At 39.9% G+C, this 24,148-nt stretch overlaps 1 protein-coding gene across 1 annotated transcript; it reads right to left on the minus strand.

Annotated features, from left to right (window-relative positions):
- Nucleotides 1-1,051: 1,051 nt before the first annotated feature.
- On the minus strand, nucleotides 1,052-7,558 carry LOC6601998 (protein BCL9 homolog). Its single transcript, XM_002027015.2, has 6 exons — nucleotides 7,276-7,558; nucleotides 6,888-7,217; nucleotides 6,599-6,832; nucleotides 4,038-6,128; nucleotides 3,134-3,330; nucleotides 1,052-3,069 (listed from the first exon to the last, which is right to left on the minus strand). The coding sequence occupies exons 1-6, from the start codon at nucleotides 7,415-7,417 to the stop codon at nucleotides 1,492-1,494; spliced, it is 4,572 nt and encodes a 1,523-aa protein (XP_002027051.1). The 5' UTR covers nucleotides 7,418-7,558; the 3' UTR covers nucleotides 1,052-1,491.
- Nucleotides 7,559-24,148: the final 16,590 nt, after the last annotated feature.

Raw genomic sequence — 24,148 nt, forward strand, 5'->3', positions numbered from 1 at the left:
AGTATGATTAAGTCAAAATCGGTCAACTTTTATGGCAGAACTTTTCATTGGACTATCATCAGATGTACCCCTAGATCTCAAAGATCTCTAATTTCCCATAATAGTCAAGTCAAGTCATAGAGTCAAACCTTCGCAAGAAAACATCTCATATTGGTATGAAAAATGCGAATGCTGCTGCTGTAAATGTTATGCCATATGCATGATATGCCATAGTTTTTAAGAGCCACTTCGAAACACTCCAACTATAAAAAATGTATCTCTCACAGTGTGAGATTAATATACAATATTACATAACTCTCTATTTTTATACTCAATCCGGAAACACAACACAATAAGACACATTTTAAAATAAAATTTAAGAAAACAACTTTTATAATAAAACTAAAATTTTAAGTGTATACTTAAGAAAAGTATAAAGTTACATTATGTAGTACATGATTATACTCCGTTAAAAAATAAATAAATAAATTCTAAATTTAAGTTTTTTCATGTTCTTTAAAAAACAACGAACGCAGCCAAGAATATTGAAATATTAAATAGATATGTACATATATAAAATTGAACATTTGTTTGTTAAAGGGTGGCGAAGAGTATGTATCTTTACAAACAAACAAAGCAGAAGGATTTTCTACAGAATCGTCGACATTCTGTCGTCGTCTATAAAAACAAAAAGACATCAAGAATAATGTTGGACGGGACTATTTGAAATGTTATGCAATTTTGAATGCTACATAGGAAGATCAAGTCTATTTCAAATTGGAGCCGGACTCCGAAAATCAAAAAAAAAAGGTTTTGCAAAAGCTGTTGTTAACGAGAAATCGATCTTCAGCTCCGCAGATAGCTTTCGTTCTAGTTTATGTTTATTCCTTTAATCGTGTTTGATTTAACCCGATCAGAGGTATAAGATATTAATTTGATTTTGATGGTAATTCTCACGTTCACCCAGCATTGAAATAAACAGAATATTTGTTAGAAACATGTTTCCATTTCCATTCTACTGCAATGGCAATTTTCAAAATAAAATTTATCATGACACAGTTTGTTGGACAAGTTTAGTTGCGTTAATTATCTTTTTAATGGAAGAATTTACAGTCATCTTAAAATTTGATATAATAGAGTTGAGAGTAATTTGTTTATATTAGATTTTTACATAGATTTTCTTAATTGCATTTAACACAGAGAGCAGCTTTCAAATAAAAATACAAAGACAGCTGCATTTGAATAACTGATAGATCGATAGCCAATCATTGGCTCGCAAGTCGATTCTTACATAGTCCGTAAAATACATGCACAATATACGGATGGGATACATCTCTGTTTGGTATTCAGAATGTTTCTTTCAATTGTTGCTCCCCATCTAAAACATCTACGATAATAAGCTTAACGAAAACCTTATTTAGAGATGGATGCTTGATAATGGAGACTAGTATCTGAATCATGGCAAGGACTGCAGTTGCGTAGTAGTTGTAGGTAAACAGGCTCTGAAAACTCTTATTTATTCACAAAAAATGCCGGATTGGGTGACAAGTTAGGTGGCATCGCTATCATGTTGCCTTGCTGCTGCTGCATCTGCTGTTGTTGCTGACTCCTTGTGTTCGTTGCGTAAAGCTGTTGCTGGAAGCTGTGATATTGCTGTGCATACTTTAGATCGTTTGAAGAGGGACCAACAAAATTAACGCCAGTCGCGCCATTGGATGTGCTATTACTGGCACCTGACATTATGTTATTGTTGCTGGGCCCGATTATAGACTGGCCCTGACCCTGTGCCTGTATTTGAGCTTGTACCGGTGTAGAGCCAACACCGACACCTACACCCGTTGGATTTTGGCACATCCCACTAGTCATCGACTTCAGGTGCAGAGGTTTTGTCTGATTGGATTGTTGTGATGATGAAAACATACCGGGACCGGGTCCAGAACTATTACAGGGTGCGTTATTAAAAATAGCAGTGGGGTCGCCTCCGCAATCAAGCTGCCCATCTGCTGTGTGTGTGAACTGAATCTGCTGTCTATTAATTAAGTTGCCGACGGGGGCTTGTAAACGGGGGCCCATTCCGTGTTGGCGCATTCCATGTGGGCGCATGCCGCGTATCATCGACTGTTGCCCAATTCCCATTCCCATATCATGACCTGCCAGCGTTGCATCTTCCTCCATGACGCTTAATTGATTGCAATTTTGGAAAAAGCCCATGCCGTTTCCAGGATTACCTGGATTGTTTGCCATCTTGTTTTGCTGCTGCTGCTGCTCGGTGGAGGTGTTCATAAGCATGGGTCCTGCTCCTGGTCCAACAATCATTCCACCATCACTTCCCAGTGGAGGACAGATTGATGGTGGAACATTACCACCTGCAGCCATTTGCGGGTTTGCGTATCTCTGCAAGAACTCCAGGCTAGGTGGCATTCGAACATTACCTACTCCATTATTATTGTTATTGTTTGCGTTCTGTGGTCTGACTGGCATGTACTGTATGGTATTTGGTGTACTAGCCTTTACCTGTATATTTGGATTAAAGTTTGATCCAAAATTGACTGGCATTCGACCCATTAAGCGCGCACCAGGTGGTAGAATGCCATGGAAATTCGGAGCATTACCTTGTGACGGGACTGGTCCAGTGGCAGGGCCAGGCCCTAAACCCTCCCGGATAACACCATTGGGAGAATTCGGGTTAAATCCAGGAGGGGCACCTGGAATGCACATTTTCGGATTCAGCATACGTTGACCCATCGGATTCATCAAGGGATTCATGGGATGACAACTGTTTTGAGCATTCATGGCATCCATGCCAGTTGAATCTATGCCGGACATCATACTATGATCAATATTTATATCAACCGGTCCTGGTCCTGGTCCGGCTCCGCCCATCATATTCATCCCACCAGCACCGGCAGGACTTCCCATGCTAGAAACACAGCTAGTAAGCTGCTGGGACATCTGTGCTAATGACGATATTGGATCAAAGTTCTGAGCCATTTTATTTGGTGGCGGGCGATTACCACTGTTCGGATTCAGTGGAATATTATCAGAACGCCGATTAAATTGCACCTGACCACCAGGCGCAGAATTTTGTCGCTAAAATAAAATAAAAAAAAGTATTTCAAAATTGAATGCAAAAATTAAACAAATCGGAAATTACCTCCATGGCAATATTTGAAGAGGATACTTTGTAGGCATTCAATGCTGTATTTGTATTGCTTTGCATATGTGGATGTGGATTAAAATTCACGCCAGGACTAGAAGCTGCAAATCGGGTTTCCATACTTGCATCTATAAGACAATTTCCTGGAGAACGTGGACGATGTGGGCTAGGTCGTCTATTTTTCATATTATCTCCTGGAAATATATTGTTGGAAACAGCTTGTGTAAAAAAGAGTAACAAAAGTGGGAAGCAAAAGATAGATAGTCACAACTGATAATTATATGGTAGCTAAAACTAAAAACTAAACCAAATCTAACAAAAAGGGTTTCCATTCAATCTAACAATATTAAAATAAAATTTGACACGATTTTGTGCTTAAAGCGACCAATAAAAGCGTTTCTCATTATAATGTGGAAAAAAAAGGTTTCCATTCAATCTAACATTATTTTTATAAAATTTGACACGATTTTGTGCTTAAAGCGACCAGTAAAAGCGTTTCTCATTTAGAACTTTGTAGGTTAAGTAGAATTTTCTATAAAACGCTGTGTACAACTGTACCCAACATCAAGTCTCTAATTTAATTTTTTGAATTTGGCTGTCTGGTCCAATGTGCATTGGTTCGAACCGGTGGATTCCGACAAATGATCTGCCTATTTATTAAAGAATTATTAATGGCTTGTGTTGCTGATCAAGAATATGGCCTTAAGGGGTCGCTAGTTTCAGTAAAATTTGCAATTGAATTTTGAATATAAGAAAAAATACATAAAGAAAAATACTGGTATACAGTTACATGAACCAATGCACGGAAGGAATTCGGAAAGTATTCGGCAAATAACGAATATCGTATACATTTATGGAAACCTAAACCTAAACCTTACTCTAGTCAAATATGTTTCATTACCAGAATTAGAATTTGATTGGTTAAACGAGTCCAATTCCTTCGGGGAAAGATGAGATAGTGGCGTGCTCGGATTACTGTTTAGATGATTTAGCACTCCTGATGTGCCGCTACTTCGATTTCGATTGGGATTCGAGTTTTGATTTGATGGCGAGGCCGCGTCCGCCTGAAAACAGTTCTTCGACCCTGAGTGCACCGCCATTGTGTTTGCTTGCGACGTGGCTACCGCCGCAGCTGCCACCGCTGCTGCTGTTGTGGTCGACACCGGCACTGACCCCGGACCCTCCATGATGGGTGAATTGGCCGGTAAACCCATAGCAGCACCAGTAGTTCGTGGAGAAGGCAGGGATAAGTTGTTTGGACTCGATGGATTTGGAGATTGAGTGGCAATCGGAACCGAAGCCGATCTCTGAGTAGAATGATATGGCGGCGGAGGTCCTTGGAGGGAGTTTCGCACCTGATTGCTGCCGGTAGACTGCTGATGTGTTTGTGCTATTAGAGGCCCTGAAGGTCCTGTCCCTGGTCTGGCTTTACCCCCTTTCAAGCGCTCTTCGAAAAATTGCTGTTGTATTTTGGACCACTCCATTTGGGCCATTCCCGCTTGGGGCGCCTGAGATAACCCATCCTGCAGTTGATTTGGCATTCCTTTAGACATATCTGGCCCAGTTCCTATGATGCCTATGCCGCAGTTCGTGTTTCCAAACGAACCCAGCAAATCTGATGAATTACCTATCAAATTGCCATTTGGGGCTCCAGAGTTTGGGCCTTGCATGTTAACGTTTATCGATCCTGCTCCAGTTACAGGTGTCACTCCCGGTGCTGGCCCGCACTGCAGGCTATTTTTTTGACCGCTATTGCACATCGCAGTTCCCATATCGGTCATAACATCTCCAGGGAGCAGTACTTCTTCGGATAGTCCAGGGCCTGTTATGTGTTCAGGCTTCATGTTTCCTGGCAAGTGCATATGACGCATTTGCGGATTTACAATAGTGGCACCGGCACCCGCACTGCCTCCACCAGCCATGCTCATCATCATGTCGGTTGGCAACTTAGACAGCTGATTGCCCATTATTTGATTTGCTCCACTACCATTATCGTTCTCCGGAAAGAGAAATTGATTCATTTTCTTGATCTTGGCAAGCTGCTCTTCCCGATGCTGCCGTTGCTGGGGGGTGAGGTTCTCGTCTGGCACTTTAACCCCTTGCAGCGATATGATGTTGTTCTCGTGGCTGAGGTTCAAATCGTTGGACTTGCCCTGCCCTAAGTCAACGCCCGCAGCTTCCAAGAGCTTTATTGCTTGCGACTCATTAGGTCCGTTGCAGCTTTCGTTGTTATTTCGAGAGTTGGGTCCAGAGCCGCTTCCGGTGCCACCCGCTCCCGCTCCTGACTCCCAGCACATTAGATCGTTCTCATTGAGGGTATCGGTTTGATCAGCATAATTGCTACTAGGAGCATTCATAGCATTACGTTTGCTGTTATCAGATTGATTGAACTGCGCCTGTGACTTTTGGAGACTGCCTGACGACTTCGATTGTGGCGTTGGCTGCTGGGATAACTTTGATACAAGATTGGGACCTGTTGTAGCGATTCCGGGTACAATACCCATCCAGGGTATTCCTAACGAGCTTTGCCGTTGCAATTTGTTCATTTTCATCGGATTTTTCATGAAAAAGTCCTCCAGAAAACTTTTGGTCGCTGGCTGTGTGCAGTGGTATGCAATTATAGTTTGGAATTGCCCGCTTAAAACTGATTCAGCTCCTTTGTTTGCAAGCTGGGTGGAAAATACAAAAATGTGATTCTGTTGTTGCATGTAATCCAAGCAATTTCCCACTCCCACGCCGATAGATGTACCTCCATTGCCTGCCATTAAATTTCCCACTCCAACTACACATCCTGCTCCTCCTGGAGTGGCATGTGGAGCGTTCATGTTTAAAGCCACTCCGCTAGATCCGGGCGTACTGTTTGAAGTTTCGCTCATTAAATCAGAGCTTAAATGATTGCAGACAATGCCTCCCATTCCTCCCATTTCGTCAGTGTTCAACGCCGTGGTCGTTTTTTCGGAGCTACTGCTTCCGACATTGAGTTCCATTTTAACTAAATTAGGAGAGAGAAATAATTGTTTAACAATATGTAAGTTTACAAGGTATACAATATAAAAATCTATAAGGCTTGAAACTATTTATAGATATTATTCCAGATCGGCATGGGAACTCTTTGACAAATTTTTCCGATGGTCTTATGCATCTTCCGATCTTACGGTTCAGACTTAAAACTGCTTGTATCAAAGAGAATGGTTTCAGCCAGATAGCTTTAACAGACAGAAAGCACTGACAAATAATTTAGATCGTCGAGCAAGAGGGGAATCATTTTAATTCTGGCAAACATTTAAAATAAACTTTCTGGTCTGGTACAAGCCACGAACTAAAATATACGAGACCTAGTTAGTGATATAAAGGTTTATGAGGCCAAACGTTGTGTATAAGGTTAATTTTAGTTGACGTCACAGAAACTGACTTTCGAAGCGGGTTCTTATGACACCATTCAAATTTTTTTTCTGAACGTACCAGTCGTTACCACACTCTCCTGTGTGTTCCCGGATGGGCCTCCAATTGAACCAAACCCGACAGGTGACATATTTGGTGAGTGATTCTCTTCTTTCTTTACATTCACCAAGCTAGTTAAAACGTCGGCGGGTTCCTCTTTGATCGCAACGGTAGCATTCAATCCCGATCCCGGTCCCGGTCCCGATCCTGAGCCAGCTCCAGAACCTAAGCCCTTAGCTTTATTGGAAGCTTTTTCTGTTGGAACCGTAAAAAATAATTGAAAAATAAATACATAAATAAATAAAATTACCCGCATCTTCATCCTTGACAATCATCTTTTTTTTCTTCGAATGCTCTTCCTGCGACTGGCCAAGATCGCTATCACCCATTTGTGCAAGGGCAGCCACCGCAGATACATTGCTGCTATTGGAGTGCTCACTGGTATTGTTTGGAGATGCGATCAGACACGAGTTGATGCTGCTGGAACCTACAGAAGACGATGGTTGTCCATCGGCTGTGCCTGTTCCAGAGCTACCGTTACCAACTCCACTCGCACTTCCACTTGCGGCGATGACATCTTTCCCATTCTTTGGTACTCCGTTTTTCTCACTCGCATCGTCTGACATTGCTTTCGTTTGGTCTGTAACGATTACCAAATATATTAGGAGCAAGAACCATAATGTACGCTGGACCCTTACCAGGGGATACTGTGGAAAAAGGATCACTTTTGGGAGATCCAATCCCGATCCCAATCCCAACCGACGAAGCACTTGTTGAAGTATCAACGTTTGCTTGTGTCTGTGCTTGAGCAGGGCTAACTGGCATTGTTGTTGACAGCATTCTACATAAGTCTACATAAGTCTTAAGATGTACATATAACTTTTGATTTCTTGCAATTCAGAAAAGAAAAGAAACGGAAACCAGTAAAGGGTATGTCACTTTACGCACACTGGCACATTTTCGCATTACCATACACTTGAATACAGTCACATATTTTAAGCAAAGACTAATTTGTGACTACTAATTGTTATTATATTTTTAAATATAGTTTTTCGCCACTTAACAATCTATTTATTTATAAATTGGTTCAATATAAGGATCATCATGATGTAAATATGTACATACATTTCACGATTTTCGGTATACAACACTAATACACTTGTACAAAGATTCACAAGAGCCAGAAAGAGAAAATGTATAATTTTTGTTTCAACGTATGAATTCGACCAAAACCACACCATTCACATAGAGACACAGGCATATATTTGCAGACCCTTTTACGCGTTATTGCTTAGTTATCCGAATTCTTAGTAAATATCCAAAATAAATGTGCATTATTATTGTTTCTTGCCCACCTTCCAGTGTGACCGCGGAGTTATCGATAAAATATACCGTCCGACCCTCAGAAATATACCGAAACACACCGCCTCATTTTCAAAATATACCGTAAATATACTGACGAATTCAACTTATATTTTACATATTCCTGGTTTTTGATATTCCGTTGAATATTACTAGCTATATAGAACATTTAGCCATACCATCATAAATTCATACGATTTATGAATCAATTTTCTACTTAACTGGCTTACTCTAAATACTTGCTTCTATTGGATCTAGTCTAAAAAAAGGTTTTAGCGGAATAGTTCATACAAAGTAGGATTTAGCGAAATAGGTCACACAAAAAAAACGAAAGAGGATAGTCGTTCATATTGTTCAATTTTTATATTCCGTTGAATAATTCTGGCTAACTTAAACTCTTAGTTCTGCCCACATAATTTTGAGCCATTGATGAATACATTTTCTACAAAATCTGTTAGATTTTACTCCATGCTTTTATTGTATTTTGACTAAAACAAAGTTTCAACGAAACAGCACAACAACAACAAAAAAAAAATTGTCGCAGTGTTGTGACGTCAATGCTGTTGGTATTTGCAGACTCATTTCTTGTCAAACAGAGTATGTGTATTTGTATACCCTATTTCGTTAATATTATATAAAAATACTGGTTTTCCAAGCTGCTTTCAAACGTAATTAATAAAGTCCTTGTCCTAGATTGCAAGGCCTATTTTTAAGGCCTATTCATGCATTCGATTAGTTTCTTGTATATAAATCCTGATCCCTGTACCTTCTCTGTAAGAAGAATACTAATTGCAAAATATCGTTTAAAACAGAGACTGATTAATTTCTGCATTAATTAGAGCCTGGATGACAAACATATTCTCAGTTCTATAACATTCAGTTCCCCCAGGGTATGTGAACATGTGAACATGGAGTGGGACTCATTTGTCGTGAACCGGGTATTGCCAAACTTATCTTCCGTCGAATATTTCAAGCTATATAGATCTCTCAGCTTTGCTTACTTCATTTTCTCCCTTTAAAGAATACATTTTGTACAAAATTAACCAATTTTAAGTACTTTCATGTATTGTATTTTGACTAAAACACGGTTTACAAGGTAATGTTGCCCGCAACAGACAAGAAACAATAGGCTAAAACAGAGACTTAATTGTTTTTGCCTGGGATGACAAACATTTCCTCAACTCTATAATATCCTTTCCTAGGCTATGCATTGTTGCTTGCATGTTGCCGCAACATGGAACGCGATTTTTGCTTTCGGCCAATGAAAATTCATTTTTGACGATTTTCATCGCGTCGTTCCGTTTTAACCGGTTCGTAGTGTGGCGGTATATTTAAAAAAAACCATGTTTATATGGATATATTTACGTTGTGATATGGAATTAGTCTCATTGTAGTCAACCGGGGAATTACCGATTCAAAAAATACGATGAATTCCTCAATTTTGATATTCCGTCGAATATTCCCAGCTATATAAAACATTTAGCCATGCCCACATAATTTTATACGATTGATGAATCACTTTGCTACTTGATTGGCTTAATTTAAAAAATTTCTTTTATTGGATTTCTATATAACGTTGAAAATGAAATTTATAGATTGATGAAATTGACAAAATATACCATTATATACCGATCTACCGTAAATATACCGTCGGGTCAATTTTGATCTCACAAATTACCGAAGTGTATTAAAAATACCGTAAGCGGTATAAAATATACCGTCCGATCCTCGGAAATATACCGTCTCACTTTAAAAATATACCGTAAATTTACTGACGATTTCAAGTTATATTTTACATATTCCTCGTTTTTTATATTCCGTCGAATATTACTAGCTAAATACATATGTACATCATTTTATCCGATTAATGACTCAATTTTCTGCTTGACTGGCTTGTTTTAAATACTTGACTTGTTTGATTGTTTTTGCCTCAAATTTTGATTTGAATACTGATTGTGAATTCTTCTTGTAGAACCATGTCATCTTTCCTCTGAACTTACAAAAAAACGATATCTTTCACCTGAACCGCGCTAAAATGATTAAATTTTCATTATTTTACTCCCATATTCCTCGATCCTAATATTCCGTTGAATATTACTAGTTATATAGAACCCTCAGCCAAGTCCTCATAATTTTATCCAATTAATGAACTTAATTTCTACTTGACTGGTTTATTTTAAGACTGGCTGTTATTGGATTTTGTCTAAAAAAAGGTTTTAGAGAATAATGGTGGCAAACAAAAACCCTCAGCTCTGCCTACATACGTACATAGTTTTATCTTATTGATGAATAATCTTTCTACAAGATTAATTACTTTTAAGTACTCCCATTTACTTTATTTTGACTAAAACAAGGTTTAAACAAAAAAGGTTCAGCAAAAAAATGTTTTCACGTCAATGGTATTTGAACCATTTATATACTCTATTTCCTGTTAAAATTTTGTTTTCCAAGCTGCTTTAAAAAGTAACTAATAATGAATTTTTCTCAGATGGAAATGTTTTTGACATATTTATGCATATGCCTCTTTTTCGTACATATAAATATATATATATATATATATATCGATCCCAATACCTATTCTTGGCCTCTCTAAGAAGTCAACTAAGTGCAAAATTTCGTTGAAATACCTTTACAACTGAGACTGACTAGTTTCACAAACATTTCAGCAATCCTACAATGTCATTTTCCCTAGGGCATGGAATGAAGAATGTTACACTGTCCGTTACGTTTTCTCGGCACATCCAAATTAGTTAATCAATGAATTTTTGACGATTTTCATTGGCCGAAAGCAAAAATCGCGTCGTTCCCGTTTTAACCGGTTCGTAATGTGGCGGTATATTTAAACCTAACACATGAAAAACTAAGTTTATATGGATATTTTATATGTGCTGTACATATATCAAATACATTTTAAAGCTAACTTATCAGTACCAATTTTAATACTAGTCCCTGGGCTGGGCTCCGTTAAAGTGACCAACATGGCTACTACCCTGCTGAAATGAAAATCAAAATCAAAATATGGCTCACTGCCCATCCAAGTCCACATGTTGACGTCCACGTCCTCTCGCTGGGGGTGCCCCAGCAGCTGGTCCTGCTGATTCTCCATCCTTAGCGAATGTCCGAATGCCGCCAGCTTTTGGATATTAAAATGGCTCAGTCTAAATAGTTTACCATCCAAGGGACCATTTTTGCCGAACCTTCTGAATCTGACTCTTTGAGTACATAATTTAAAAGTATGGAATGAGACTCATTGTGTCAACGGATTCAAAGAGAGCCTGACGAGTGGTGCGCGCCAAATATAAATTGTTTGAAATTAAATTCTATTATACTCTATAGAATGAACCTCAACTGCAAATTTTACAAATGGACAGGGAAGGAAGAAAAAGCTTTTGAATATAACATGTGAATTGAAGAAATAAAGAATGTTCCCAACTTTTTTGCGATTCGATATCATTTTTTTAGCTCTTTGTTAAGTACAAAAGATGGGCCCCTCATCCAGTTTTCATAATGATAGCAATAAACATGTTGTCGCGAACGTACGCGAAATAGAAGTCACTTTGGCTTAATATAGTCTTATGTAGGTTTCTATCGATTATATACACAATAATTTATATCTATTGGTGGTTTTATACCCGATACTCAAGATGAGTATAGGGGTATATTAGATTTGTGATTATTCTTGATTAGCATCAATAGCCGAGTCGATTGAGCACTGTCTGTCTGTCCGTCCCTATAAGAGCCTAGTGCTCAAAGACGTCATCCCGCCCACTTCCGCCCCAAACAAAGGGCAAAAGAGGGTCGACTATTGCAAAATGTGAGTTCCTAGATCTCAGAGACAATAAAAGCTAGAGTAACAAAATTTGGTATCCATATTCCTTCTAGACCTCACTATAACACGTGTATTTCAAAATTTCGCCGAACCCCCTTTCGCCCCCACAAAAGACGAAAATCTGTGGCATCCACAATATGGAAGATACGAGAAAACTAATAACGCTAAATCATAGAGAATGACCATATATATCAGATTGCCGATAGATCTGGATCAGATCGGATTATTAGTAAAACCGAAAGGAACAAATCAATTTGCAGTGGCAGTGATTTTTTGTCTCTCTCGTACGCACTCTTTGTCGTTCTATGTTAGCGCCGTCTGGCGGAGGAGAGCCATACTGACTAACTATAGGGTACAAGTGTAGAAATACGCTCGCAGTAGCAGCTCACAACGTTCCCCCTCGTAGTTTGAAATGATGTCTTTGAATACTTTGTTGATGAGCTCGTCTTTTGTTATGACAAAGTTACAGAAATTCTGAGGAAATTAAATCAATCCGTTTGAATCTTCGACATGTACTCGATCATTACCGATGGTCAGGAATTCCTCTGTATCATTTTGCAGTGCAACTCTCATGTTTGTTGTCAGCTGAAGTTTATTCACATAGCGCCATAGACTTGATGATTATAGGCATGCGTTTATTTCGCCGGTAGGCGTTGGCCTTGAAATTACTGGCAGTGTTTAGCGGAAATCGCCAATGTTCGATGAAGTGCTTCTAAAGCACGTTTATGCGCCATTGTGCATTCGTCCCAGATGATGATTTTCGATGCTCCTAAAACTTTGGCCATTGCGTAAATTTTTGCAATATTACATATATGTAAGTTCTTCAATATTTTTAAGATTTAAAGGCAACTTTGTTATGATCCGCCTCTTTGCCACCCTGGCATATCGTTCCGAGCTAGCTCACGGGGAAGTCAGGGGTGTTTCCGACCCGATAAGCCAGGGGACGGATTGAACAAAACAAAAACAAAACGAGGGGGAACGTTGTGAGTTGCTGCGGACACCGCAACTCTACAGTTATACCCGATACTAAGTCAGAATGGGTCTCCTCCGCCAGACGGCGCTAATATTAAACGACACGACAAAGAGTGCGTGCGAGAGAGACAGAAAATCAGTCTGAGCGTGACGTCGGGCGCTGCGTAGCCTTATGGCTATAAAAATGATCTGATCTGATCCAGATTCAGCAATCTGATAGATATGGTCATTATCTATGATTCTGCGATTCTGTTTTCTCTTCTGTTTGATTTAGTTTTCTCAAAACTGCAATATTGTGGATGCAACAGATTTTCGTCCTTTGTGGGGGCGGATGGGGGTGGGGGGAAATTCTGAGATATACGTTTTATAGTGAGATCTAACAGAAGTGCGGATACCAAATTTGGTTACTCTAGCCTTAATAGTCTCTGAGATTTGTGGTTGCCCCAGATTTTCGTCCTTTGCGGGGGCGGAAGGGGGTTTGACGAAATTTGGACACGAAACGGTCAAGGTCCGATATCACAGGAGTGTGGATACCAAATTTGGTTGCTCTAGCTCTTATGGGTTCTGAGATCCTTGAACTCATATTTTACAATTGGCAAAACCGACCATGAAACCTGTGTGTTAGAGTGAGACAGAGCGAGAAAGAGTGAAATTGTTTTCGTGATTCTGGCTGTAATAATTATACGATCTGGTTCAGATTTTGCACTCTAGAAGATATAGTCATCTTCTACGATTCTGCGTTTTTAGTTTTCTCGTATCGTCGAAATTGTGGATGCCACAGATTTTCGCCCTTTGTGGGGGCGGAAGTGGGCGGGGCAAAGTTTTGAAATATTTTTGGAGCAGTGACATATCACAGAAGTCTGGATCCAAAACATCGTTGCTCTAGCTCTTATAGTTTTTGAGCACTAGGCGCTGAAGGGCATGGACAGACGGACACCAAGGAACCGTCAGCGGAGCACCGACTGGAGACACGTTTGTGTCCCCAAGTCTGTCCTATAAATTAGATTTGTTTTTATGTATGTTTTTATACCCGATACTCAAAATGAGTATTGGGGTATATTAGATTTGTGGTAAAAGTGGATGTGTGTAACGTCCAGAAGGAATCGTTTCCGACCCTATAAAGTATATATATTCTTGATCAGCATCAATAGCCGAGTCGATTGAGCCATGTCTGTCTGTCCGTCCGTCCGTCTGTCCGTCTGTCCGTCCGTCCGTCTGTCCGTCTGTCCGTCCCCTTCAGCGCCTAATGCTCAAAGACTATAAAAGCTAGAGCAACGATGTTTTGGATCCAGACTTCTGTGATATGTCACTGCTACAAGTATATTTCAAAACTTCGCCCCGCCCACTTCCGCCCCCACAAAGGACGAAAATCTGTGGCATCCACAATTTTAAAGATACGAGAAAACCAAAAATGCAGAATCGTAGAGGATGACTATATGTTCTAGAGTGTAGAATCTGAACAAGATCGTATAATTATTATAGCCAGAATCAAGAAAACAATTTCGTTCTTTCTCGCTCTGTCTCTCTCTAACACACAGGTTTCATGGTCGATTTTGCCAATTGCAAAATATGAGTTCAAGGATCTCAGAACCTATAAGAGCCAGAGCAACCAAATTTTGGTACCCACACTCCTGTGATATCGGACCTTGACCGTTTCGTGTCTAAATTTCGCCCACCCCCTTCCGCCCACACAAAAGACGAAAATCTGTTGCATCCACAATATTGCAGATTCGAGAAAACTAAAAACGCAGAATCATAGATAACGACCATATCTAGATCAGGATCAGATCAGATAATTTTTATAGCCAAAAGCAACAAATCAATTTGCACTGGCTACGCAGCGCCCGACGTCACGCTCAGACTGATTTTCTGTCTCTCTCGCACGCACTCTTTGTCGTGTCGTTTAATATTAGCGGCGTCTGCCGGAGGAGAGCCATACTGACTTAGTATCGGGTATAACTGTAGAGTTGCGGTGTCCGCAGCAACTCACAAGTTTCCCCCTCGTTTCTTTCAGGGCACGTGCGGCCTCCACTATTCTCCACCGGAAACTTCCTTTTTTTCTTCATCGTCCCGTTTCCTTTTCTCCCACGCAACTCTGTCACTGCTTCCCAGGATCCACTATAGATGCCGCTGTCTCTTTCTTCTCCAGCCCTGATACCTATCGGCTCTCTCCAAAACCGCCCATAACAACTTTAATGCTGAATGAACTGAACGGCATCCTTCTAACAATGTGGCTGCTATTTCAGAATAAGCAACTGCAACCGGAATATTGCGTCTCGCACGAACAGCGGCTAAAACCGTTGACATGAGGAATGTCTTACCAGTTCCACCAGGGGCACCCAGGAAATATTCTCTGCATCTACAGAACTGGAACCGATTTATACTGCAGCAAATGCGTTAAGAAAGTTTTGATTCGAGAAGGAGCTGTGAAAGGCGGCACAAAGAATTTCACGCACCTGATGACTACATTCACAATTGGATTCACAATGGAATTTACTCTTCCCAGGTCACATCTCTTCCGCAAATGGTGGCTATTAAATCCGGACTCAATAGCGAAAAGGCTTTCTAATGCGCCAGCTCAATCGCGGCAACACAAAGCCCTATCCGTTTGCCTCAGCACGAGCAAGCCCTGCTCGCGGAGCGACTGCCACTTTATGCACACGGATATATTCGAAATCTGCGTCTGTGAAATCAAACGAGCCAAGCAAATCAAACAACTCTAGCAGTTCGCCCACCGCGTGTCGTTACATTAAAATTGCCTGACCCACCGACCTGCCTTTGTATAAATCATACAATATTATTTTTATAAAAACAATAAAAAAACGAGGGGGAACGTTGTGAGTTGCTGCGGACACCGCAACTCTACGGTTATACCCGATACTAAGTCAGTATGGCTCTCCTCCGGCAGACGCCGCTAATATTAAGCGACACGACAAACAGTGTGTGCGAGAGAGACAGAAAATCAGTTTGAGCGTGACGTCGGGCGCTGCGTAGCCACTGCAAATTGATTTGTTCCTTTTGGCTATAAAAATGATCTGATCTGATACAGATTCAGCAATCTGATAGATATGGTCATTATCTATGATTCTGCGTTTTTAGTTTTTTCAAATCTGCAATATTGTGGATGCAACAGATTTTCGTCCTTTGTGGGGGCGGATGGGGGTGGGGCGAAATTCTGAGATATACGTTTTATAGTGAGATCTAACAGAAGTGCGGATACCAAATTTGGTTACTCTAGCCTTAATAGTCTCTGAGATTTGTGGTTGCCCCAGATTTTCGTCCTTTGCGGGGGCGGAAGGGGGTGTGGCGAAATTTGGACACGAAACGGTCAAGGTCCGATATCACAGGAGTGTGGATACCAAATTTGGTTGCTCTAGCTCTTATGGGTTCTGAGATCCTTGAACTCATATTTTGCAATTGGCAAAACCGACCATGAAACCTGTGTGTTAGAGTGAGACAGAGCGAGAAAGAGTGAAATTGTTTTCGTGATTGTGGATGCCACAGATTTTCGCCCTTTGTGGGGGCGGAAGTGGGCGGGGCAAAGTTTTGAAATATTTTTGGAGCAGTGACATATCACAGAAGTCTGGATCCAAAACATCGTTGCTCTAGCTCTTATAGTCTTTGAGCATTAGGCGCGGAAGGGGACGGACAGACGGACAGACGGACGGACGGACAGACGGACAGACGGACGGACGGGCAGACAGACATGGCTCAGTCGACTCGGCTATTGATGCTGATCAAGAATATATATACTTTATAGGGTCGGAAACGATTCCTTCTGGACGTTACACACATCCACTTTTACCACAAATCTAATATACCCCAATACTCATTTTGAGTATCGGGTATAATAATTTTTGCGTTTCCACTGTTCGTCAACCCGCAAATTTGAGGATATAAAAGCAGAGAGTATTTATGTTATGCAGAGAGACTTTTTATTTAAAATTGTGTTGTTTCAACCAGCCCCAAACCAAGACACTGCCCTCCACCTAAGCTTGTTCGTCACGAATAAGTTCTTAGTAAGTCTTAGTAAGGTGCCAGTCTCTCGAGATGTATCACTCTTTTGAACGCGATACACCTCATCATTGAGTCGCTTTATGATTGCTGCCAATTTTTGTTGTAGCTTCGGGGATAATTCTTTCTTTGTGGATTATAAAACAGCACCAGATCGCCATTGTGAAACCAATTAGTGTTCGATCACAGCACAACGGTCAATCGGTCAACAATAGTTCCAATCGGTTACTGATTCCTGGCAATCAATTCAATAGAATCGTTTTATAATCTTCTCTATTGTTCTGTTGATGCTCAAGTGTCCGACACTACATCCAATGTCCATTGTGGTCCTCTGCTTCGTTTCTTTGGTAATACCAATAAATCGTTTATGGTTTTCCCATCATCACTCTCATATGCTCGATATAGAAATCCGTTTTTGAGGTGTAAGCTTTGCCACAGCTACCAGTATGCCTTTGCGATAGGATTTTTATTAGTCATCTCCTCCCGAAATGTCTTTCCATTATGTTTTTGGCCCTCTACAAGTATTGCGAGGTTCTCACCATCTTCTTGATCTTTACAGATTATATAACCTGTCGCTGTCCCTGAACTCTTGAATCCAGCTAAGTGCTGCGTGATCAGTTCGCAGATGAAATTCCTAATAGATTAATTGCCACGAATGCTAATAGTTCTCTTCTCGTGAGTAGTTTCTTTCTGGTTTCGACCAAACTGGACCTGCGATAATAGGTGCAGAGTCCTAAAAAACTTCTAAGCTCTTGTAAGGTCAGCTTTGACTCCTTCAGTGTGTACTTCTTCTGTAGTTACTTAATGACCCAAATATTTAACTTCAGTTTGGAAAAATTAGCATTTCTTTGGATTTATTTGTAGTCCAGCTTTCTCGATACCGCAAAATTTTGTACTGCCATCTTTGTTTTTTACAAGCACTACTGGAGAACTCCATGGGCTAATGGACGGTTCTATTATTCCATTACGTTCCAATTTTGTTATTAACTATCTTGCTTCTTCCATCTTGGCCAGTGGAACCCTACGTGGTAGCTGTCGAATATTTCCTGTACTTCCTGTGTCAATTTTATGTAGTCCAAAGTAGTCCTTCCTGCTACCCTATTAAATGAAAAAATGTTCCAAAATGTTTCCAACAAGGAAGAAGCTTTTATCTTTTGAGGTTTTGATAGTAGTTAACCCAATTTTTTTAGATACCTTTTTACGGGCTCGACTACCAATAACTTCTCATCTCCATCCCTCTGACATAACTTAATCCACACTACAGTTTCCATTTTGGGCAGCACTACGACTTTGTGCGATGCATAAATATTCGTCACGTAGCCGTCGTCTCTACTTCCACTTATAGGCAATTCTACATTTCCATATGTAGGAATCGGGATAGAGTCCACGGTGCAGAGAGAGACTCGAAGTGGCCGCCATGTTCAGTACCCTTTTTGAGCAGCAGAGAGAGAGAGACATCACGACTGCAGGAAGTTTCTAGGGTTAAGTGGAGAGATCAAGAGAGCGGGAGTCAGCGAGAGCGAGAGTCAGTCGGTGCCAGAGTTTCGCGAGCTTCATCCACATATCCCAAAGCTATACACACATACAAATACATTGTTAATCATAATCTTAATCCATTTAAATACTTAATGAATGTTCAAATCTACAACATAATAAACCGTCGTCTCGGGATTCAATCCATATCAGTGCAGAAACCCTGGGACCACACACATATTTCAGAATTTTTTTTTTGTATATCCAGTGTAAAGCCATAACGGATCGTGAATCTACTCCGATAATGATGGCGTCCACGATATCAGCAACGATAAAATCGTTTTCAAAATGTATATGTACAATTCTAAGATTTTTTTTAATCATGCCTATTATGTGCGCCTCTTTACCTGTAGACGTTCGCAGACGTATCCCATTGAGAGGCTCCACATTTCCTTTAGCTATACCTTCCATGATTAAAGAATGAGATGCACCTGTGTCCAAAGCAGCGTGTGAGCGTTGCACTCCGAACTTGATACATCGCCGTTGTGGTCGCGTGGATTACTTCTTAAATTACGGAGAGGGCTGTTCGTTACCTTGCTTGTTAACTTATGGAAACGGAACAACGGAAACTCCAGTGATCCTATTCTTTGTCGTGGCTTTTATACCCCAATATTTATTTATTATTCTGCCTAAATTATTTATTTATGTTAATTTATATTAATTTCTGCGAAATTAACCGCAACGGAGCGGTTCACAAGAGCCGATCGAATACCCGCCGATATCAGATCCTTTGGGCCCGATTGCTCCCAGTGGAAGTGCTGCTGCAGCATAACCACTTGACAATTGAAAACTCCAGTGATCCCCTTCTTAATCGTGGCTTTCACCCCCCAGTATTTACTTATTCGCAACTAGCGGACCCGGCGAACGTCGTCCTGCCACAATTTAACGCTTCTGCCATGCATGTAATTCATGAGTACTCTGATCTTATGTTGGTTGCTGGATGTTTGTCCTGTCAGCAACTGATTCGTGATTTCTGATTATTTCAACATAAGAACCTGGGAGTACCCAGTACCTATGGCGTCACGCAAGTGGATTTACTCGTCTGATCGTAACTTCGACCGATTGAAACAATTGAAATTGAGACGCTCCGTTTCGACCATCGCGCAATTGTCGACGCGGTACTGTTCGTTTCTTCTTTTGATATATGAATTCAAACATAGTTAAAGAATAAATAAGAAGTAATGACTTATTAGAAAACATCTCTTTGCATTGAACACCTTTACATTGCGGTGATAGCCAAGTTCAATCGTCGAATCAACAACTAAAACGATCTAAAGGAACTTATGAGCTTATGAACTTTGGTGGAACTTATCGTTCTGTGGGCACAGATAGGAAATTATACGAAAATAAGAAGAAGAAGAAGAAGAGAAAGTCAGGCTCTGGAATAATATTGAAAACCAAAGGCAGTCCAAAAAGACTCTCATCACCGAAAAAATATCTCCTTTAGGAGGGTTATTGTCACCTGAGATATCACCTCAAGAAATTAATAAAGGTGGACTCCTGCAAATTCTGTGAAATGGAGCAGGAAACATAGGGAAACATCCTATGTGAATAGAATCTCATTTAGGGGAGGAAGAGTGCAACCCCAACACCCCCTACCACCCGCTGGATTGGGGAAAAAACCCACCAATGTGAATAGTTTCATACAAAATCGAATAATAATCCGACTGGCCGGAACAAAAGATCAATATATGTTCGAAGATCAACACGACAAGGCCTTGTAATAATAATGTATAAATAACATTAAATAAAAAACGAGGTGGAACGTTGTGAGTTGCTGCGGACACCGCAACTCTACGGTTATACCCGATACTAAGTCAGTATGGCTCTCCTCCGGCAGACGCCGCTTATATTTAACGACACGACAAAGAGTGCGTGCGAGAGAGACAGAAAATCAGTCTGAGCGTGACGTCACGCGCTGCCTAGCCACTGCAAATTGATTTGTTTCCTTTGGCTATAAAAATGATCTGATCTGATCCAGACTCAGCAATCTGATAGATATGGTCGTTATCTATGATTCTGCGTTTTTAGTTTTCTCAAATCTGCAATATTGTGGATGCAACAGATTTTCGTCCTTTGTGGGGGCGGAAGGGGGTGGGGCGAAATTTTGAGATAAAGGTTTTATAGTGAGATCTAACAGAAGTGCGGATACCAGATTTGGTTACTCTAGCTTTAATAGTCTCTGAGATTTGTGAATATCCCCAGATTTGCATCCTTTGCGGGGGCGGAAGGGGGTGTGGCGAAATTTTGAAACAAACTCGTCTCGGTCCGATATATTAGGAGTGTGGATACCAAATTTGGCTGCTCTAGCTTTTATAGTCTCTGAGATCTAGGCGCTAATGTTTTACTCTAAGCATAGCCGCCTATGCTACGTGTGTGTTAGAGAGAGACAGGGCGACAAAAAATGAAATTGTTTTCTTGATGCTGGCTATAATAATAATACGATTGAATTCAGATTCTGCAGTCTAAAAGATATGGTCATTCTCTACGATTCTGCGTTTTTAGTTTTCTCGTATCTTTAAAATTGTGGATGCCACAGATTTTCGCCCTTTGTGGGGGCGGAAGTGGGCGGGGCAAAGTTTTGAAATATTTTTGGAGCAGTGACATATCACAGAAGTCTGGATCCAAAACATCGTTGCTCTAGCTCTTATAGTCTTTGAGCATTAGGCGCTGAAGGGGACGGACAGACGGACAGACGGACGGACGGACAGACAGACAGGGCTCAATCGACTCGGCTATTGATGCTGATCAAGAATATATATACTTTATAGGGTCGGAAACGATTCCTTCTGGACGTTACACACATCCACTTTTACCACAAATCTAATATACCCCAATACTCATTTTGAGTATCGGGTATAAAAATCATCGCGGATTGAGTTTAGATTTCACAATTACATTTTTCTTGACTTCTGCTTAGCATGTTCTCTATATATTTATTTGGTTTTAGTTTAACTGAAAGTGTAACAAAAACATTTGTAATTCATAATTCATAACGACGTTCTCTAAAAGTGCCAAAAGCACGAGTATCAAATAAAAGCAATCAAATTGTATTTTAAAACTTGAAATTGGTGCGGAGAAAAACCTAAAAACAAACTGGATGGCTATTAATTTTTTGTTGCTTTTTAAATTGTATACATATAAGGCATAGATACATACATAGGTACTTACATAGTTACGGTTGGGTTGCCTTTAATTTATTATTGCATTTATTTGATTTATACATACACTTATTTTATGAATCGGTCTATAAGTACGAGTAATATATAAATGCGGACTATAGGACTGCTCTTAACTATTAACCCACCATTTGCCGTTGCAAAAATTGTATTTAAACTAAATTGACTAGCATACATATTCTTCTTATTGCATTATTGCATCATTGCCCTTCCCTTCCTTTCAAATAGCATACAGATACAAAAAAAAGTGCTTGTTACAGATGCAGTTGAGTATTATTTAAACAATTGTTCACCATTAAGTATTATTAAATTATTTTGTGTGAGCTTTTCGTTTTTTGTGTTCTTGAAATAAATAGTGGTTTTAGAAAAGCACAACATAACTTGAATTCCACTGAAAGTTTTAAATTTACAATGTATATGCATTCGAATTATTTGTTCGGATAAGCGTTGGACTAAAGGGCATACATATAAGTACATATATATTTTGCTTATTTACAGCTTATTTTTTTTCCGTAACTCAATTTAATATTCATTTCCTTTTGCGATAAATTATTTGCGTCTTTCTAAGCTCTATATAATGTAGTGTGTTTGTTGTTTATCTTATAAATTTGACTAGATACAGTTACATTCTTAGACTTTTTGAATCGGTAATAATTAAGTTTTGGGAATCCTTTTAATTTGTTCCTTGTCCATCTATCTCTTAACTTGGCCTCTCAACATACATATGTACATGCACTGACACTCGAACACAACAACTCATCTACATGTGAGTATGTATATTACAAAAGTACTATTGTAGATAAATTTATCTTGAAAGTGAAATAAGTGTTACTAGATTTTTTATCTAAGTATACACCTTAAACTTTTATACATATTTAGGGTTGAATTTTTTACAATGGGAACAACATTCTACGTGAGATATAGAAATCCGTTTTTGAGGTGTAAGCTTTGCCACAGCTACCAGTATGCCTTTGCGATAGGATTTTTATTAGTCATCTCCTCCCGAAATGTCTTTCCATTATGTTTTTGGCCCTCTACAAGTATTGCGAGGTTCTCACCATCTTCTTGATCTTTACAGATTATATAACCTGTCGCTGTCCCTGAACTCTTGAATCCAGCTAAGTGCTGCGTGATCAGTTCGCAGATGAAATTCCTAATAGATTAATTGCCACGAATGCTAATAGTTCTCTTCTCGTGAGTAGTTTCTTTCTGGTTTCGACCAAACTGGACCTGCGATAATAGGTGCAGAGTCCTAAAAAACTTCTAAGCTCTTGTAAGGTCAGCTTTGACTCCTTCAGTGTGTACTTCTTCTGTAGTTACTTAATGACCCAAATATTTAACTTCAGTTTGGAAAAATTAGCATTTCTTTGGATTTATTTGTAGTCCAGCTTTCTCGATACCGCAAAATTTTGTACTGCCATCTTTGTTTTTTACAAGCACTACTGGAGAACTCCATGGGCTAATGGACGGTTCTATTATTCCATTACGTTCCAATTTTGTTATTAACTATCTTGCTTCTTCCATCTTGGCCAGTGGAACCCTACGTGGTAGCTGTCGAATATTTCCTGTACTTCCTGTGTCAATTTTATGTAGTCCAAAGTAGTCCTTCCTGCTACCCTATTAAATGAAAAAATGTTCCAAAATGTTTCCAACAAGGAAGAAGCTTTTATCTTTTGAGGTTTTGATAGTAGTTAACCCAATTTTTTTAGATACCTTTTTACGGGCTCGACTACCAATAACTTCTCATCTCCATCCCTCTGACATAACTTAATCCACACTACAGTTTCCATTTTGGGCAGCACTACGACTTTGTGCGATGCATAAATATTCGTCACGTAGCCGTCGTCTCTACTTCCACTTATAGGCAATTCTACATTTCCATATGTAGGAATCGGGATAGAGTCCACGGTGCAGAGAGAGACTCGAAGTGGCCGCCATGTTCAGTACCCTTTTTGAGCAGCAGAGAGAGAGAGACATCACGACTGCAGGAAGTTTCTAGGGTTAAGTGGAGAGATCAAGAGAGCGGGAGTCAGCGAGAGCGAGAGTCAGTCGGTGCCAGAGTTTCGCGAGCTTCATCCACATATCCCAAAGCTATACACACATACAAATACATTGTTAATCATAATCTTAATCCATTTAAATACTTAATGAATGTTCAAATCTACAACATAATAAACCGTCGTCTCGGGATTCAATCCATATCAGTGCAGAAACCCTGGGACCACACACATATTTCAGAATTTTTTTTTTGTATATCCAGTGTAAAGCCATAACGGATCGTGAATCTACTCCGATAATGATGGCGTCCACGATATCAGCAACGATAAAATCGTTTTCAAAATGTATATGTACAATTCTAAGATTTTTTTTAATCATGCCTATTATGTGCGCCTCTTTACCTGTAGACGTTCGCAGACGTATCCCATTGAGAGGCTCCACATTTCCTTTAGCTATACCTTCCATGATTAAAGAATGAGATGCACCTGTGTCCAAAGCAGCGTGTGAGCGTTGCACTCCGAACTTGATACATCGCCGTTGTGGTCGCGTGGATTACTTCTTAAATTACGGAGAGGGCTGTTCGTTACCTTGCTTGTTAACTTATGGAAACGGAACAACGGAAACTCCAGTGATCCTATTCTTTGTCGTGGCTTTTATACCCCAATATTTATTTATTATTCTGCC

The sequence above is a fragment of the Drosophila persimilis genome, unplaced genomic scaffold (assembly GCF_003286085.1).
Source record: "Drosophila persimilis strain 14011-0111.01,24,50 unplaced genomic scaffold, DperRS2 tig00000652-arrow-arrow-pilon, whole genome shotgun sequence".
NCBI lineage: Eukaryota > Metazoa > Arthropoda > Insecta > Diptera > Drosophilidae > Drosophila > Drosophila persimilis.